Source organism: Lutra lutra, chromosome 7 (genome assembly GCF_902655055.1).
Source record: "Lutra lutra chromosome 7, mLutLut1.2, whole genome shotgun sequence".
Lineage (NCBI taxonomy): Eukaryota > Metazoa > Chordata > Mammalia > Carnivora > Mustelidae > Lutra > Lutra lutra.
In genome coordinates this window covers 115,667,308-115,687,415 of record NC_062284.1, presented here as the reverse complement: position 1 = coordinate 115,687,415, position 20,108 = coordinate 115,667,308, and the positions used below count along the sequence as shown (strand labels likewise).

Sequence of the window (20,108 nt, the reverse complement as noted above, 5' to 3'; positions counted from 1 at the left end):
CTTTTCTATAGCTGAGTAAATATAGAAAAAAAGAAAAAATATATATGATATATATACATATATATGTATATATATCACATTTTCTTTATCCATTCATCTATGAATAGACACTTGGGATGCTTCCATATTTTGGCTATTGTAAATAATGCTGCAATAAACACAGTGGTGCATATATCTTTTTGAATTAGCGTTTTGTTTTCTTTAGGTCAATACTCAATAGTGGAATTACAAGTTCATACAATATTTCTATTTTTAACTTTTCGAGGAACCTCTATACTGTTTTCCAGTGGCTGCACCAATTCACATTCCCACCAACAGTGCACGAGGGCTCCCCTTTCTCTGCAGCCTCGCCAACACTGTCTTCTGATTGTCTTTTTGCTTCTAGCCATTCTGACAGGAGTAAGGTACTAGCAATGCTTTCTTCAAATAATTTTGGAACTTTTCTTTTTACTGCTTCAAGTTTATGAATCATAATAAAATTATCATTACTTCATAGTCATACCTGCTTTTGATATAAAATAGTACTGAATGAACTGATCAGCTATCTCATTATGCAGATTGACACTGAACAAATTTTGTATTCCCCAAAACCAAAACTACTTTCGAGGAAAATGCTGCTGCTACTGATGATATCTAAATGTGCTGCACATTCTGGAGGTAAATCAAAGAACGATTTCCAACATTTTTTGAGCAATCACTTCTATAAGTATTTAATTTCACAAATTATAATTCTGAAGGGGTTAATACTTATTTTGATGTAAAATTTTGGCAAAGAAGTAATATGTCAGCAACATATAATAAATATTGCTCGAAATAAGTGTGCTGTTGATTGAGGTTTCTCATAAAAGATCTGAATGCTTATCATTAAGTGGAATTTAACTTTATATAAAAACATGAAATACTTACTGGAATATACACAATGGTAAGCCTTGATATTATTTGCTAACATTAAGCAAAAAAACAAACCCTTTTTATTTTTTTTTATTTTTTATTTTTTTAAGATTTTATTTGTTTATTTGACAGAGAGAGATCACAAGTAGAGAGGCAGGCAGAGAGAGAGAGAGAGAGAGAGAGAGAGAGAAGCAGGCTCCCCGCTGAGCAGAGAGCCTGATGCGGGACTCGATCCCAGGACCCTGAGATCATGACCTGAGCCAAAGGCAGCGGCCCAACCCACTGAGCCACCCAGGCGCCCCAAAACAAACCCTTTTTAAAGTGAGTGATAATCACCTTAATGGTACATACACAAATTAGTAATGGAATCTGGATATTGAATATTAATTTACCCATTCTTCCTTCTACTCTGGACAAGGAACTGAAACTAGCAAAAACTGGGATCTGAAAAACCAGCTATAAATTTAAATATATTAAGTTATATATATATGTTACTCATTCATGAATAAGCTTTCAGGTTATTATGTCTGATTACTCAGGACACTGGTTGGTAATTCATTAGCCAAGACATGTTCCACGTCATACTCCCTGCTGCAAAGTACACAAACCAATGATGTTATCACTGGACACTGTACATCAGACATATCTTTCTCCTGCCACTACGAGAGTATTCAGCAAATCATTATGGGCTTACTTCTTTGCCTAGATGTTTACATATAAATCTTTCCAGTAAGTTCCATCAGTATGGTATGTAGCTGTCCTTTGTCACAGACATACATTAACATCAAAGGTAACAGAATCAATTTACCCTTTGAATACATTTGTTGAAGCTTCTCCTTCAGATTAACATGTGCTTCTATAAAAGAAATAAATTTTCAGGTAGTCTGGCTTTTTTAAAAAGTGATCTCCAGTTTTGTTTTTATATTTTTGGCCTTTGTTGATTGTTTTTTAATTTCTTAACTTCTACTCATACCTTACAACTTGTTACAGCTCTCTAGTTATGTATTTTTTTCTAACAAAGACAAATAGTTCATCACACATGACAAGTATTTTTAGTAATAAGAGCAGAATAGCTTCTGCTTAATGATGACATATTATTTCTCATGTAAAAGAGAAAACCTGATCACAGTCAACAGTATAAAGCTGATATTTTATTTTTTTAAGCTATTATTTATTTATTGTGGGGGGACCACGAGCAGGCAGAGGGGCAGAGGGACAAGCAGACTCCCCACTGAGCAGGGAGCCCAACGTGGAGCTCTATCCCAGGATCCTGTGATCACAACCTGAGCTGAAGGCAGATGCTTAACTGACTGGGCCACCCAGAGACCCCTAAAGCTGACATTTTAAAGAGATGTTAATTAATGAATCTTTGATCAAAATATTACTGTTTTAATTTTTTTAAATTTATTTTTTAAAGATTCATTTATTTACTTGAGACAGACAGAGAGAGAATGTGCACATGCATGTGAGCAGGCAGAGGGAGAGAGGGAGAGAATCTTCAAGCAGACTCCCCCTGAGCCCGGTGAAGGCGTACTCCAGCTCAACTCTAGGCTTGATGCCCCAACCCATAAGATGATGACCTGAGCCAAAACCAAGAGTCAGACATTAAGTGGGCACCCAGATGCCTCATATTTAATTTTTAAAGACTTATTTATTTGAGAGAGGAGAGAGAACGCACACATGGGCATATGCATGGGGCCGGGGGAGAAGGGGCAGAGAGAGGCAGAGAGAGTCTCAAGCAGATTCCCTACTGGGTGCAGAGTCTGATGCAGGCTTGATCCCACAACTCTGAGATCATGACCTTAGCCAAAATCAAGAGTCCAACCCTTAATTGACAGATACACCCAGGCACCCCTAAAAAGAAAAAAAATCTATTGTAAGATTTCTTCAGGGACACTTGAGTCGCTCATTCAGTTAAGTGCCTAACTCTTTTTTTTTTTTAAAGGCTTCCCACGGAGCAGGAAGCCCGATATGGGGTTCGATCTCAGGACACTGGGATCATGACCTGAGCCGAAGGCAGAGGCTTAACCCACTGAGCCACCCAGGTGCCCCAAGTGCCTAACTCTTGATCTCAGCTCAGGTCTTGCTCTCAGGGTCCTGAGTTTAAGCCTTGTGTTGGGTTCCAGGACTTTAAAAAAAAAAAAAAAAAATTTCCTCAGCAGATAGACATTACAATGGTGATTTTAAATTCCTTATGAAGCACACTATGTAGCAGACTATCATTAAGAATGTAGGCTTCCGGGCGCCTGGGTGGCTCAGTGGATTGAGCCGCTGCCTTCAGTTCAGGTCATGATCTCAGGGTCCTGGGATCGAGCCCCACATCGGGCTCTCTGCTCAGCGGGGAGTCTGCTTCCTCCTCTCTCTCTGCCTGCTTCTCTGCCTACTTGTGATCTCTCTCTCTGTCATTAAAAAAAAAAAAAAAAAAAAAAGAATGTAGGCTTCCAGGGGCGCCTGGGTGGCTCAGTGGGTTAAGCCGCTGCCTTCGGCTCAGGTCATGATCCCAGGTCCTGGGTTCAAGCCCCACATCGGGCTCTCTGCTCAGCAGGGAGCCTGCTTCCTCCTCTCTCTCTGCCTGCCTCTGCCTACTTGTGATTTCTCTCTGTCAAATAAATAAATAAAATCTTTAAAAAAAAAAAAAAAGAATGTAGGCTTCGGGGCGCCTGGGTGGCTCAGTGGGTTAAAGCCTCTGCCTTCGGCTCAGGTTGTGATCCCAGGGTCCTGGGATCGAGCCCCACATCGGGCTCTCTGCTCTGCGGGGAGCCTGCTTCCTCCTCTCTCTCTGCCTGCCTCTCTGCCTGCTTGTGATCTCTGTGTGTCAAATAAATAAATAAAATCTTTAAAAAAAAAAAGAATGTAGGCTTCATTTTTTTTCCATGCTGACAGCACTCTCACAAACATGTTGAATGTTCCCAAAACCTACCAGACTTCCTGCAACAAAGTTTCTGTAAGTACCAACCCCACAAAGTGACACAGTACAAGAAAGGCAAAGATTCTCTTTACACCCAGGGAAAGCAACATCATAACAAGAAGAGTGGCTATGGTGGGCAGACTAAGTGGATTTTCTGGAAAAAAGCTAAAACACCAAAGAAGACTGTGTTGAGGGATAATGTGTTGAGCCCAACTACAGATCTGAGAGAACACTGGCCATTAAGAGAGGCAAACAATATGAACTGGGAGGAGATATGAAGAGAAAAGGCCAAGCGATCCAGTTCTGAGCTTCGTATTTTATCATAGTATGAAGACAGTAAAATCCTGAAGTATGTTCACTTCATTTGGTTACAATTGGCCTTTTAAGAGGAAAATAAACTAGCACCATCAATAAAATTTTCCTTGTGGTGAAATTTAAGGTTAAAAAAAAAGTGTAGGCTTTAGAGTAAGACTGCCTGTGTTCAAATCCTGATGGTGACACTTACTAGCTGACTACCCTGGACATGTCATTCAATCTCTTTGCGGCTTCATGTCCTCATCTGTAAAACAGCACCCACCTCAGATGGCTGTTGTGATGATGAGACAGTTAATGTGAAGGGCTCCACATGATACCAGGTATATGCTAAGGGCTTGCTAAATGTTCAGGAACATGGTTATAATAATAAATGGAATTTGGGAGATTCATTTTTAAAAACTTACATCATACAATTTATCCGAGTATCAGTCAGAAACAACAGTGAGTAATAAAACAATGTTGGGGGAAGGGAGAGGAGGGATCAGGGGGAAAAGCAGAGATCAGACATTTTAATAGACAAAATAAGAAGTAGAAGAGATAGAGATCAGTCCCCCATCATCCATGTTTCAGAATCCTGTGGATAGGGGCGCCTGGGTGGCTCAGTGGGTTAAGCCGCTGCCTTCGGCTCAGGTCATGATCCCAGGTCCTGGGTTCAAGCCCCACATCGGGCTTTCTGCTCAGCAGGGAGCCTGCTTCCTCCTCTCTCTCTGCCTGCCTCTCTGCCTACTTGTGATTTCTCTCTGTCAAATAAATAAATAAAATCTTTAAAAAAAAAAAAAAAGAATCCTGTGGATAAAGTGTAAGAGGTTTTTTTTGTTTATTTATTTATTTTTTAAGTGTAAGAGTTTTATTTTTTTTATTTTTTTTTAAGATTTTTTTTTTATTTATTTATTTGACAGAGCGAGATCACAAGTAGGCAGAGAGGCAGACAGAGAGAGAGGAAGGGAAGCAGGCTTCCTGCTGAGCAGCGAGCCCGATGCGGGACTCGATCCCAGGACTCTGGGATCATGACCTGAGCCGAAGGCAGCGGCTTAACCCACTGAGCCACCCAGGCGCCCCATTAAGTGTAAGAGTTTTAAAGACCTCTATTTTTATTAATGAATGACAGACCAAGAGTTAGTTAAATAAAACAGATTTAACCCTCTCCCTTTATTTAAATGTAGAGCAAAATGACAAAACCATAAGATAACTGTACTTCTCTAAAAAATATGATATGTGGCATTCATGGACAAATTTAGTGAAATAATCTATATTGAACCATTCCAGATAACAGTTCCAGTGACTATCCTAACAATTATGAATAATACAGGTTTAAGGTTTCTATTTAGGTTTTGGGGCTCGATCCTAGGACCCTGGGACCATGACCTGCGCCAAAGGCAGAGGCTTCAACCCACTGAGCCACCCAGGCGTCCCTCTATTTAGGTCTTTGACCCCATAGCCTGGCCTTTCTCAATATACCAATTCTCATGTTCCAAAGAATTATGGTGGTTTCAAATGTAGCCCCATAGTAAACAAGCACCACAGTCCTCAATAGATTATATTTTTATAAAAACCTGTTTCTGTAGAAAGAAAGACAGTCTTGTCACAGGAATGCTGGTCTAATTCCAGTGGTTCTAGAGCTATAATTATAGAAAAATATGTGAGAGGTTCCTTTTTACATTAATTGGTATTTACCAATGCTTATTAAAGTGCCAGAGCACTCAGTTAACATGATCTATTGAGCTCTGAAAAAATATGTTAATTATCATAATTATAAGGTCCACAGACGAACTAAACTATAGGTTGTAGTAAACATGTACACAAACTCCTTTCTTGAAGCTGGGAGAAAAGCTGGTTGGATCTCTAATAAAGAAAACGAGGGAAAGGGTGGGGGGAGAAAAAGATAAAGCAGTAGAAACAAAAGCGATGTGACTAATCTCACCAGTGTGCAGACAGATGTGGAAAATGTGGCAACAGCTTACAGTTACTATGACGGTTAAGCTACCTTAAAGAACTTTTCACAGAGTGGGGTGTTAATATTTTACTTTTTAAAAAGAATGATGGGGCGGGCACCTGGTTGGCTTGGTTGGCTAAGCAGCTGCCATCGGCTTGGGTCATGATCCTGGAATCCCAGGATAGAGTCCCGCATCGAATCGGGCTCACTGCTCAATGGGGAGTCTGCTTCTCCCTCTGACCCTCCCCCTTCTCATGCTCTCCCTCTCTCTCTGTCTCTCTCCCTCTCTCAAATAAATAAAATCTTAAAAAAAAAATAATGGGGACGTCTGGAGCTGGCTCAGATGGAGTAAACCTAGTGTCGCCTCAATCACACAATGATTACTACAGAAACTCTGGAAAAATGCCCAAAAAACTACCTAAGGACTACACATGTAAATAAAAGCCAGAGAAGAGCAGGCAGCAACAACTGCAAAACAAACCTCATCCTTCTGGCCAGAAGACCAGGGAAAGGGGCTGCTGGAGGATGTCTCTATGGAGGGAAACCACCGCTTTTTTCTTTCTCAGCCCAGCCTTGAAGACAGTCCCAGTTGGAGAACGGCATGGCAGCAACAAAGGCAGTGAAAACCTCCAGAAAAACACCATACGTTTGGCCAGAGTGGCCGGAAAAGCACAGGGGCCGGGATGGAGTTGGGGGGGATCTGCTTATTCTGTTCTCTCTTATCTCCTGCCACTTTGGCCTGACGGCACCCCAAGTTACACAGAACTGCGCAGTGAGAGCAGAGGCAGCTACAACTCCTAGAAAAAAACCATCTTTCTGGCCAGAGGACTAGGTAAAGGGTCCCCTGGGAGCCAGGGAGTGTGACACGAATACTGGAGAGGAAACCGCTAAGGAGGGCTCCCCTAACAGTTCGTACAAATGGCACAAGTCCCAGACTTACCCCTGAACTCTGCAGGGATAGGACATACCCAAAGCAGCATTACAAAGGCTTTGAAAACTGAACTAAAATTAAAACCATCACACAAAAAGGCACCACAGAACTGGCAGCCTGAAACCCACCAGGCTAAACGACTGCTAAAACAAAAGAAATAAATATTCTCTATAGGATTTTGAAAGGACCCAGAGTTCCAAAATACATTATTAAAAATGTACAGAATACAACCCAAACTTGCTTGACATACAAAGAAACAGAAAAATCAGGGCGCCTGGGTGGCTCAGTCATTTAAGCATATGCCTTCAGCTCAGGTCATGATCCTGGGGTCCTGGGATCGAGTTCCATGTCAGGCTCCCTGCTCAGTGGGGAACCTGCTTCTCCCTCTGCCCCACACCCCTGTCTGTGCTCTCTCTCACACACTGTCTCATGCGTATGCTCTCTCTCTCAAATAAATAAAATCTTAAAAAAAAAAAAAAAACAACAGAAAAAAACCCAGACCAATTATGAAGGGAAAAAAAACAATCAATCCAGTCCCAAGGCAACTCAGATACTGGAATACTCAAGACTTTAAAGCAGCTATTATAACTATGTGCTCTGGGGTAAAGGTAAAAATACTTCAAATGAATGAATGTCATTTAAAGAAACCAAGTAGAAATTTCAAAACTGAAAAACGTAGTATCAGTACAGTAAATTCACTGAATGGCTCACTAGAGGACTGATGATCACAAAGGAAAGAATCAGTACCCTTGGTTACAATGACAGAATTGAACAGTATCAGTAGAGACCACATGACTCCCAAAGTCTGACCTGTTATAGAAAGTTTGCTGACCCCCGTCTAAATACACCAAGTAGAAGACAGATTATCAAATCATATTTTAAAAATATGATTCACTTATGTGCTGTTTACAAGAAATTCAATTTAAGGGGCACCTGGGTGGCTCAGTGGGTTAAGCCTCTGCCTTCGGCTTGGGTCATGATCTCAGGATCCTGGGATTGAGCCCTGCATTGGGCTCTCTGCTCTGTGGGGAGCCTGCTTCCCCCTCTCTCTCTGCATGCGGCTCTGCCTACTTGTGATCTCTCTCTCTCTGTCAAATGAATAAATATTTTTTTAAAAAATCCAATTTAAATATAGTGAATGACATATAGGTCAAAAGTAAAAGGATGAGGGTCACCTGGGTGGCTCAGTCATTAAATGTCTGCCTTCGGCTCAGGTCATGATTCCAGGGTCCTAGGATCAAGCCCCGCATGGGGCTCCCTGCTCAGTGGGAGGCCTGTTTCTCCCTTACCCACGCCCCCTGCTTGTATTCCCTCTCTTGCTGTCTCTTTCTCTCTGTCAAGTAAATAAATAAAATCTTTAAAAATAAAAAATGAAAAAAAAATAAAAGTAAAAGGGTGAAAAAAAGATATATCATGTAAACACTGATCAAAAGGAAACTGGAGTGGCTATGTTAATATAAAATAAAGCAGACCTGACAATAAGAAATATTACCAGGAATAAAGAGGGACATTACATAATAATGAAAAAGGTCAATTCACCAACAAGGCATAGCAACCCTAAATGTGTAAGCACCTGACCAAAAAGCTTTAATGTAGATAAAGCAAAGTAGAAATCAATAAAATACAAAGCAGAAAAAAAATGAAATCAAACATGGTTCTTTGGGGAAAAAATTTAGAAGAAGACATTACTGCAGACATTAAAAGGATAATAAAAGATTATCATGAACAACTCTTACTATGAATAATTCTTCAACTTAGAAGAAACAGGTAACTTGAATAATTTTATATCTGTTAAGGAAATTGAATTCATAGCTAAAAACCTTCCAACATAGGAAACTCCAGGCCCAGATGGTTTCACTGGTAAATTCTCACAAATATTTAAGGAAGAAATATTTTTGATTCTATACAGTCTCTTCCAGAATGTAGAGAAGGGAACACTTTCCATCCCTAAGAAGCCAGCACTCTGATAGCAAAACCATAAAGAGAAGAGAAAACCACAGACCAATACTCCTGACGAACAGAGATACAACTATCCTCAACAGGATCTTTTTTTTTTTGACAGAGATCACAAGTAGATAGGATCTTAGCACACGGAATCCAGTCATGATAATCACTGCTGACAAGGGGGGTGGCATATACATATTTGAATATCATCGTACTTCACCACATTAACAAACTCGATAAAAACTCTCAACAAACTAGAATAAAAGGAAACTTCCTAAACCTAAAGAGGGAATCTTTGAAAAATCTACAGCTATCATTATACTTAATGGTGAAAGACTGAATGAGAATAAGGCAGGGCTGACTACTTTCATTCCTAATCAACCTCATACTAAATGGTCTAGCCAGAGCAATACGGAAAAGAAAAAAAAAATTTAAGCATATTGGAAAAAAAAAATCATTAAAGTGTCTCTGGAAAGGAAAGCATTAAACTGTCTATATTCATAGATGATATGATTGTGCACCAATTCACAAGGAATCCACAGAAAAGCTCCTGTAACAAGTGAGTTTAGCAAATTTCTATATCCTAGAATACTGGAAATTGAAATACTTTTTAAGTATCATTTACAATCACACTATAAACAGGAAAATATTTAGGTATAAATCTGACAGAATAACTGCAGATCTGTATGCTAAAAACTACAACACTGGGGGCGCCTAGCTGGCTCAGTCAGTGGAACATTTGAGTCTTGCTCTTGGGCCTGAGTTCGAGCCCCATGACGGGCATGGAGGTTACTAAAAAAAAAAAAAAAAAGTAATTAATTAAATTAAATTAAATTAAAAAATTAGGGGACCTGGGTGGCTCAGTGGGTTAAGCCTCTGCCTTTGGCTCAGGTCACGATCTCAGGGTTCTGGGATCGAGCCCCACATCGGGCTCCCTGCTCAGTGGGGAGCCTGCTTCTCTCTCTCCCTCTGCCACTCCCCTTCACTTGCTCCCTCTCTCTCTGTCAAGTAAACAAAATCTTAAAAAAAAAAAATAAATAAATAAAAATTAAATTAAATTAAAAAATTAAAAAACTACAACACTGATAAAAGAAATCAAAGACCGGAAAAAATGGGAGATACGTTATACTCATGGATTAGAAAAGACAATGTTTTTAAGATGTCAATTGTCCCCAAATTAATCTATAGATTCAACTCAATCAGAGTCTCAGCATGATTTTTTGTGCAGACATTGACAATCTGATTCTAAAGTTTTTATAGAAAAGCAAAGGAACTAGTTTAACCAAGACACTTTTGAAAATTAGAATAAACTTAGAAGGACTTCACCATCTGATGTCAAGATTTGCTGTAAAGATATAGTCATCAAGACAAGGTTGTATTGGGGGCACCTGGGTGACTCTGTCGGTTAAGCATCTGCTTTCAGCTTAGGTCATGATCCCAGGGTCCCGGGATTGAGCCCTTTGCCAGGCTCTCTGCTCAGTGGGGAGTCTGCTTCTCCTTCTCCCTTTGTTCCTGCTCATGCTCTTGCTCGCTCACTCTCTCAAATAAATAAAATCTTAGGAAAAATAAAAAAGGTTATATTAGCAAAGAACAGACATGGAAATGTAGATCAATTGGACAAAATAGAGAGTCTAGAAATAGACCAACACAAATGTGGTCAATTGATTTTTTACAAAGGTGCAAAGGTAATTATTATCTTCAACAAATGGTGTTGGAACTACTGGACATCCATCCATATCACCCCAAAAACTGAACCTTTACATTAGATATAAAATTAACTCAAAATGGATCACAGGCCTAAGTGTAAAACTGAAAATTATAAAACTTGTAGAGGAGGACAAAAGAGAAAACACTTGTGAACTTGGGTTCAGCAAAGGGATTTTAGAAATTCATGAAAGAATTGACAAACTGGACTTGATTAAAATTAAAAACTACTCTGTAATGACAATGTTAAGAGACTGAAAAGATAAGCCAAAGATTAGGAGAAAATATTCGCAGATCATCTATCTGATAAAAGACTTGTATCCAGGGGCACCTGGGTGGCTCAGTGGGTTAAGCCGCTGCCTTCGGCTCAGGTCATGATCCCAGGTCCTGGGATCAAGCCCCACATTGGGCTCTCTGCTCAGCAGGGAGCCTGTTTCCCCCGCATCCCCTCTGCCTGCCTCTCTGCCTACTTGTGATCTCTGCCTATCAAATAGATAAATACAATCTTTAAAAAAAAAAAAAAAAAGAATTCCCTTCTATTAAAAAATAAATAAATAAATAAAGACTTGCATCCGGGGGCCCCTGTTTGGCTCAGTTGGTAGAGTAAGTAACTCTTGATGTTGGGGTCATGAGTTTGAGCCCCAATCCCTAGTTGGGCCTAGAGCTTACTTAAAAACAAAAAATAAAAAAACAATAACTTGTATCCAGAACATGTAAAGAACCCTCAAAACTCAATAATAAGAAAACTCAACTTAAAAAATAGGCAAAAATTTGAATCATCAAAGAACACGTAATAATGGCAAATAAGCATATGAAAAGATGTTTAACATCATTAGCCATGAGGGAATTGCAATTTTTTTTTTTTAAAGATTTTATTTATTTATTTGACAGAGAGAGATCACAAGTAGGCAGAGAGGCAGGCAGAGAGAGAGGAAGGGAAGCAGGCTTCCCACTGAGCAGCGAGCCCGATGCGGGACTCGATCCCAGGACTCTGGGATCATGACTGGAGCCGAAGGCAGCGGCTTAACCCACTGAGCCACCCAGGCGCCCGGGAATTGCAAATTAAAACCACATAGGGATAGCATTACCTACCTATTAGAACAGTTAAAATAAAAAACCGAAACAAGGGGCGCTTGGGTGGCTCAGTGGGTTAAGCCTCTGCCTTCAGCTCAAGTTGTGATCTCAGGGTCCTGGGATCAAGCCCCACATTGGGCTCTCTGCTCAGCAGGGAGCCTGCTTCCCCCTCTCCCTCTGCCCGCCTCTCTGCCTACTTGTGATCTCTCTCTGTGTCAAATAAATAAATAAAATCTTAAAAAAATAAAAATAAAAAAATAAACAGCGTCAAGAGCTGACAAGGAAGGGAAGCAACTGAACTCTCACCCATTATTGCTGGGAATGCAAAAAGGTACAGCTACTTTGAAAAAGAGTTTGGTTATTTCTTAAGTTAAACATACACTTGCCATATGATCCAACCACCCCACTTGCAAGTAATTACACAAGGAAAAAAAAAAACTCAGGTTCACACAAAAACCTGTATATAGATGTTTATAGTGTTTTTATTCATATTTCCACTCAAACTGAAAATAACCAATATGGCTTTAAAGGAAGGAAGGAAAAAGGAAAGGAAAAGGTGAAGGAAAAAACAAACTATGGTTCATCCAAACAATGGAATACTACTCAGAAATAAAAAGGCACCACACACCAGCAATAGATACACAGAATAACATGATAGCTCTCAAATGCATTAGGCTAAGCAAAAGAAGCCAGACCAAAAGGATGCACAGTTTCTTTTATATGACATTCTGAAAAAAATCACATGTCAGAAAAATTCAAGGTGAACCACTGGGATAGGAAAGAAAATACGCATGATGCTTGAAAAACATGGGGGTTAGGGTGCTGACCCCCTGCGCAGTTGAAAACCCACATATAACTTTTGGCTCCTCCAAAACTTAACTACGAATAGCCTACCATTAATCAGAAGTCTTACTGATAACATAAAGTCTTTTAAAAAATATTTTGTATGTTCTACATATTATATACTGTATTCTTACAATAAAGTAAGCCAGAGAAAAGATTAAGGAAGGGGAAACACATTTACAGTACCGTATTAAAAAAAAGCCACATATAAGTGGACCCGCATAGTTCAAACCTGTGCTGTTCGAGGGTCAACCGTACTGGTCTTCTATACACACTTACTTTAAATCTCATACTTCAAAATTTTCTATTTTAGGTTTGTGTTTTATAATGTATACAGTAAATCAGTGCAACAGTACATGCTTATCTTTCCCCCCCAAGAGGATGGGTCATCAAAAAAGAGAAGAAACCAGAGCGTCTGGGTGGCTCGGTGGGTTAAAGCTTCTGCCTTCAGCTCAGGTCATGATCCCAGAGTCCTGGGATCGAGCCCCGCATCAGGCTCCTCTGCTCAGCAGGGAGCCTGCTTTCTCCTCTCTCTCTGCCTGCTTGTGATCTCTGTCTGTCAAATAAATGAATAAAATCTTTAAAAAAATTCCTCTCTCCTATTTTGCAGTAAGACCCCACAATCCTCATACGTAACATTGGCCACCACCCTCTGCCTACCCAACACCATTCATTATGCCTATATGCACACCCCAGGGAGGAGAGTATAATCACTCTAGATAAAGGACAGTTTTTCCTTGATGAGATCTGAAAAGCTGCTTATTATACTGTATCTAGTATGAAGCTTGGAAAGTGCCTACTTTTCTACACTACTCTTAAAGTCCAGTAGAGTCCTGGTACTTGACGATTCCACTCACCAATGTAACAGTTGTGATTTCAATCTTTCACAGGTGCCTAAAGTCTTGTGACAAGCAGTAATCTGATTTTGCTGAGTCACAAATCTAAATCAAACATGTTTCCAGGTGTGAGGACCAAACTGTCTAGCAGGTGAGAGACACAAGCGGCCTGCCCAGTATTTACTCTCACACACCTATACTGTGCGTTCTCTGCTTGTTGTCCTTAGGGTCAGGAAAGACTTCTTTCACTTTTTTAGTTCTCCTTTACTGCAGAGATCCTCACCAATTACCTATAAGTTTACTGAAAAGACTCCGTAAATCCAAGTGTCTATCACCTGTTCCTTTTTTCAATTAAAGAACATTAAAAATACAATTACTATCATTTAGAATTTAAGCGGGCTTTAAAAAAAGATTGTCATACTTAGAAAAACTGGAATTCATGCATTATAGCAAATGAATCTTAATTGGCATTCATGAACAGGGGATTCAATTCACAAACTGCTAAGGATGTGTTCAATGTCAAAGACATCAAAAGGTATGTTTTAAGAACTTTTCCCAAGACAGAATTCTATGGCAAATATGAACTATGTTCAGGGAAAAAAACCATGAGGCTTCTCCTTTCAGTCCTCCATGTCAACAACATATCTCAAAGAAGACCCTGTTCTTTGTCTCTCACCCGCAAGAATATCTTCATAAAGTGCATGTACTCCTTCGGGCACGATGACCGCCAGCGCAGTTCCACAGAGAAGGCCAGCTCCCAAAACTGTCACCAGCTTTAGCCGCTCCTGAAAAGAAAATACCAGAAACCGCTGAAAAGATTGATGATCGAATGAGAAAAAGTTTCTGAAGGATCTGTAATCAAGACCGTGAGCTGCTCATTTGTGAGACCAAAATCTAGAATGTCTAGTGAACATGAAACAGGGTCAGCTTCATGAAGAATTAATGCCAATTAAAACAGGGAGATGCCACTTATAAATTTACTAGATTGGAATGATGTGGGAAAACTTGTCTATCGTCCATGATGGGAGAAACAAGCACATTTGTCTGAGGCTGGGAGAAAAGTCAATTACTACAACGTATGGTAACCGCTATTTGGCAATTTCAATTTAAAGCCTCAAAAATGTGAATTCTTTCATCCAGCAATTTCACTTCTAGAAATTTATCCCAAGAAAAAACTATGCAAAGATGATCACTGCATTAAGAGTGCAAACCTAAAAATATCCTAAATCTTCAAAAAAGGAGATTGATTGACTAAACCATAATACTTCGTCACAGTACACCACCACCCAGCCATTAAACATTATGATTCAGGTCTCTTCACAGATATACAAAGTCACGATGCACTGCTATGAGGAAAAAGCTGGTGGCAAACAATATGCATTGATAATCTCATATTTGTAATTAAAAAGTACACACATAGGTAAAACAAGTGTAAATCAAACATTAACAAATGTTTTGACTTTATAAAATATAAACATAATATGTAATACACAACTTACAAAAATATTTTTAAGTGAACGACAATGAATATGTATTCCTCATACAATAAAAAATATGCCTAATTAATACAGTACTAAAATGTTTTATGGATGTCTTTTAAAAACTACTTTACTGAGGTATGACTGAAATCCAAAAGCTGTAGATATTTAATGTATACAACTTGATGTGTACAGAGATAAGTATACATCTGTGAAACTATCATCACAATCAGTGCCATTAATGATTTATAGTTTTGATCTGAGCTAATCTGTTTTTTTCTTACTACCCAAATTTCTTTGAGAGACTGCCTCCTGACATACGAGATATAAAAGATTACATTTCAAAGTTTCTTGAAGTAGTGGTGTACCCTATATGGCTTCCTGGAGTCTTAGCGGTATGAAAAATGATCCTAAAAACTAAAAGGGGGAAACTCTGTACCTTAAGAAAAAGTTTCCGTAACTAATGGAGTATCATGTACTTCACTTTTCTGTTTTAGTTTTAAGAGGTTAGCAAAAAAAACAATGGCTGTATTATCTCTGACATACTACTGAACTTGTGATTCTGAGGCTAGGGGATAAGTATATAATATACACATACATACATATATGCTGTCTCTATGGGAAAATGGTTTCTTAGCTGACAGGCTAGGTGAAGCATTACCACCCCCTCATTTGGGAGAAGAAAGGAATCTGTATCTCATTGTGTGTCTAGTGAAAATGGGGAAACTACAGTTGCAATGTCAGCACCAACTCATATTTGCCATACAGCAAGAGGGGAATTCCCTGCTCCCTAGCACAAAGGCCAGGTCGGTCCTTCCTACATTCAGGATGGCAAATATTAGCTACTTGTAAACAGAGCATTCTGAATGCATCCAGCGGTTGGGGGCACTGGCTTGGGAGGCAGAACTGACTTCACAGTTAATAATTGAGTACTTTAGCTTTACTTCTGTTAAATAAATATTTTTTTACACGTCTTATATAGGAGGCAACAGGACAAAGTGATTGAAAGTGATTGAAGCATGACACCAAACAACTGGTGTTACTATTTTAATATTTAATACTGAGCTATTCTAAGAGCTTTTGTCTTTTACAAGTTACTATACTCATCAAAGCACTGTTAATCATGGCATTCATTTGAGACCAACTGTCAGAGCATGGAGAACGCAAGACGATAAAGCAGCTCTGTTCTGTGTAAAAGGGGACATGGTATATGACTTAGTCTTCTCATCACTTTCTCTAACGAAGTCATAAAAGTCACCTTTGTTTTAAATGTAAAGTTTTACTCCTGAGGAAGGACAAAAATAATGGTAAACTGAACTGGACTAAACATACCATTTCACTGTAGGGACTTGGTTTCAGAACTCCACAATTCAAACTAATGAATAAATTGCTGGGAAGAAAGCTGTCCTGTCAGCAATTTGACTATGACTATGCTCTACTCTGGAAAATGGAAATGAAAGATGCCACTGCCTTGCAAATTAAGGGAAGATGAGAAGTGATGAAAGGGATGTATTTAAAAGAGAAAGAGCTGAGCGCCCTCAACAATCGCTTAGGTGGCAGCTCACATCATAAGCATAAATTAATTCCTGATGCATTATACTTTAATATAAAATCTAGAACGCAAAACTTCTAGAAGGAAGAGTATTTTTGCAATCTTAGTGTTCGTAAAATTTCTTAGCAAGGACATACACAAAAAGAATTTAGAACATTTGCTGATCCACTAAGAAAATGAACAGACCAGTTACATAGCGGAAGAAAATACCCACAACACATCTATCTGTTATGGATGCTGCGGTGACACTGCCCACATCCATCTCCTCCAGGCTGGAGACACCTGCTCCCCGAGCTGCTGGGAGTGTTGCCTACTGCTGGCTCACAGCTCAGTCCCTCTGAGGACCTGACCTTGGGCCCAAGGGTACCGACTAACCTAAGGCTATATTCCCACTGACAGGGCAGTCCACATCCCAAGACTAGTCCCCTGCACTGTATGGAAGGAGGTACAAAGCCAGGTCCCCTTGCCTCAATTCTGGGTATCTCTCAAGAGCCAGGTGAGCCGAGGTCTCTATTGTAACCAAATTACAGTTCAACTTCTCCATCTGCTTAACCCTACATACTCTTTCCCAAGTGTGATTCCCAAGAGCACTCACCAATAAACTTCCTACGTGCAAATCTCCTTCTCAGAGTCTATTTTCTGTGGAACCCAACCTAAGAAACTGGTAAGTGCTTGTGAAATATAAAGAACTTCCACAACTTTCTCAACTCAGTAAGAGGTAAACACAAACAAACAAAAAACCCACACAACAAAAAATGAATAAAATATTGAACAGATACGTCACCAAAGATATATGAATGTCCGATATGCCCATGAAAAGATGCTCAGCATCGTTACTCACCAGGAAAATGCAAATCTAAACTACAAAATACCTCCTTGCCCCCACTAGAATGGCTCGGATTAACGACTGATGACACGAAATGACAGCAAAGATACAGAACGACTGGAACTCTCTGTGCATTGCTGCCAGGACCATAAAATGATACAATCACTCTGGGAAACTATTAGTCTCTTATCAAGTTAAACCAGCAATTCCACTTTGGGTATTTTCCAAGAGAAATAAAAATGTATGTTCACAAAAACACTTGTATAAGAATGTTCACAGAGATTTATCAATAATAGGCACAATTTGATCAGCTGTCCATCAACAGGAGAATATATACACAAACTGTGGTACACTCATGCAACGGAATACTACTCAGTAACAAAAAGCTGCTACATGGGACGCCTGGGTGGCTCAGTCGGTTAAGCTGCTGCCTTCTGCTCAGGTCATGGTCCCAGAGTCCTGGGATGGAGTCCCGCATCAGGCTCCACGTCCAGCAGGGAGCCTGCTTTCTCTCTCTGCCTCTGCCTGCGACTCGGCCTGCTTGTGCTCTCTCTCTGACAATAAATAAAAAATCTTTTTAAAAACCTTAAAAAAAAAAAGTTGCTACAGACAGCAACCTGATGAAGTTCAAAAACATTATCCTGATGTTTGAATGAAAGAAGCCTTACACAAAAGAGTTACTTACTTTCTGAGTCCATTTATATGAAGTTTAAAAGCAGGCCAAACTAACCCTTAGCAAAAGAAATCAGAACAGTGGCTGCCTCCAGCAAAATGGGTTAGTGTGAGAACATAGTGGCCAGAGGCATTAACATTAACTAGAAAATGGCACCAAGTTATTTTTTTTTTTAGGATGATGCAAATGTTCTAAATCTTGACTGGGACATGAGGTACATTTCTATACATTTGTCAAAATTCATCAAACTGCATTAAGATAGGTACCTTTTACTCTACAAAATTACATGTCTATAAAAAACCACCTAAGTACTGATTTACTCAGCCAGGACCCCTGAAAGGATTCATTTTAGAGCTATTCAATTTTAACAAAGCTTCTTCATGGCAGCTCTTTGAAAACAAGCTCAGAGTCTATGCAGAATATTAAAGATACTTTGAAATTTTTTTCTTAAACAACTCACCTGTCATTCAGACATTCCTTTAAAATCATTCCTCACGGAGTGCCTGGGTGGCTCAGTGGGTTAAACCTCTGCCTTTGGCTCAGGTCACGATCTCAGGGTCCTGGCATGGAGCCCTGCATCGGGCTCTCTGCTCAGCAGGGCGCTTGCTTCCCCCTCACTCCCACCGCCTGCCTCTCTGCCCACCTGGGATCTCTATCAAATAAATAAATAAAATCCTTAATAAAATAAAGTAATTCCTCACGAGGGTCATCTGTATGGCTCAGTTGGTTAAGCAACTGCTTTCAGCACAAGTCATGATCTAGAGTCCTGGGATCAAATCCTGCATCAGGGTTTGATGAGTCTGCTTCTCCCTCTGACCCTCTCCCTTCTCATGCTCTCTCTCTCAAATAAATAAATCTTTGGGGGAAAAAAGGCAAAATAAAATCATTCCTCACAATTTTATGTAAAAGACTGCTGGAAAAACCAGAGGTATTCACAATTCTGGACCAACCCACAAATTCACTAGGCACGCACCAGGTGCTTTAGAATATTCTACATTGGCAGAGCACCTGGGTGGCTCAGTGGGTTAAGCCTCTGCCTTCGGCTCGGGTCATGATCGACCTCAGGGTCCTGGGATTGAGCCCTGCATCGGGCTCTCTGCTCAGCAGGGAGCCTGCTTCCCTTTCTCTCTCTGCCCACTTGTGAACTCTCTCTGTCAAATAAATAAATAAAATCTTAAAAAAGAAATTAAAAAAAAGAATATTCTACATTGGTGTCATGTGAAGTACTACAGAGACAAGATTTAAAAAGCAGGAACAGAGGTGAGTTCTTGAGGCTTGTGTACTACAATATGAAGTTGCAGGTGAAGTAGTACCATGTAAGATAACTGAGAGATTCATGCCATCCAGAATAACTTAAGACATCTACGGGCATTAAGAAAAAAACTTTCAGGGGCGCCTGGGTGGCTCAGTGGGTTAAACCTCTGCCTTCAGCTCAGGTCATGATCCCAGGTTCCTGGGATGGAGCCCCACATCGGGCTCTCTGCTCACCGGGGAGCCTGCTTCCCCCTTTCTCTCTCTGCCTGCCTCTCTGCCTACTTGTGATATCTGTGTCGAATAAATAAATAAAATATTAAAAAAAAAGAAAAAAACTTTCAAATCCATAAAGTAAAAAAATAATTCTCCTAAAATGCTGCCTTATCCAAATTTTTAGAAAGACACAGTGAATATTATTTTCATTTTGTTAATCTTTAGACACATACTTTAAAAAGAGGGATACACCAGCTACCAAAGTTATCAACACAGAATGCAAATTTAAGAATTGGAAGAAAACGTAAAGAATGATCCTCTCTTGATATACAGATGAAGAATCAAAGGTCAAAGGTGAGAAATAATTTGCTTAAGATCCCATAGCTTAGGGGTGCCTGGCTGGCTCAGCAGGTTGGGCCTCTGCCTTTGGCTCAGGTCATGGTCTCAGCTGAGGTCCTGGGATTGAGCCCCACATCCGGCTCCCTGCTCAGCAGGGAGCCTATTTCCCCCTCTCTCTCTGCCTGCCTCTCTGCCTACTTGTGATCTCTCTCTCTGTTAAATAAAGAAATAAAAATCTTAAAAAAAAGAAAGATCCCATGGCTTAGTTAGTGGTAGGGACATGATTAGATTTGACAACGCACTCTGTTGCCCTACACATTCCAAGACAATGTTTCAACACATGGCACAATACACACAATTCGTTATACAAAATTTACCTCTGAAGAAAGGTAAC

General features: G+C 39.8%; 1 protein-coding gene and 1 pseudogene across 1 annotated transcript in view; one reads left to right on the top strand and one right to left on the bottom strand.

Moving 5' to 3' along the window:
• Positions 1-20,108, bottom strand: part of SLC39A9 (solute carrier family 39 member 9) — a 61,034-nt gene that overhangs the window by 26,213 nt on the left and 14,713 nt on the right. Inside the window, exon 2 of the mRNA XM_047737017.1 lies at positions 14,056-14,164. Coding sequence (XP_047592973.1) covers positions 14,056-14,164 — 109 coding nt within the window. The remainder of the gene's footprint in view (positions 1-14,055; positions 14,165-20,108) is intronic.
• On the top strand, positions 3,788-4,106 carry LOC125104361 (60S ribosomal protein L36a-like; annotated as a pseudogene).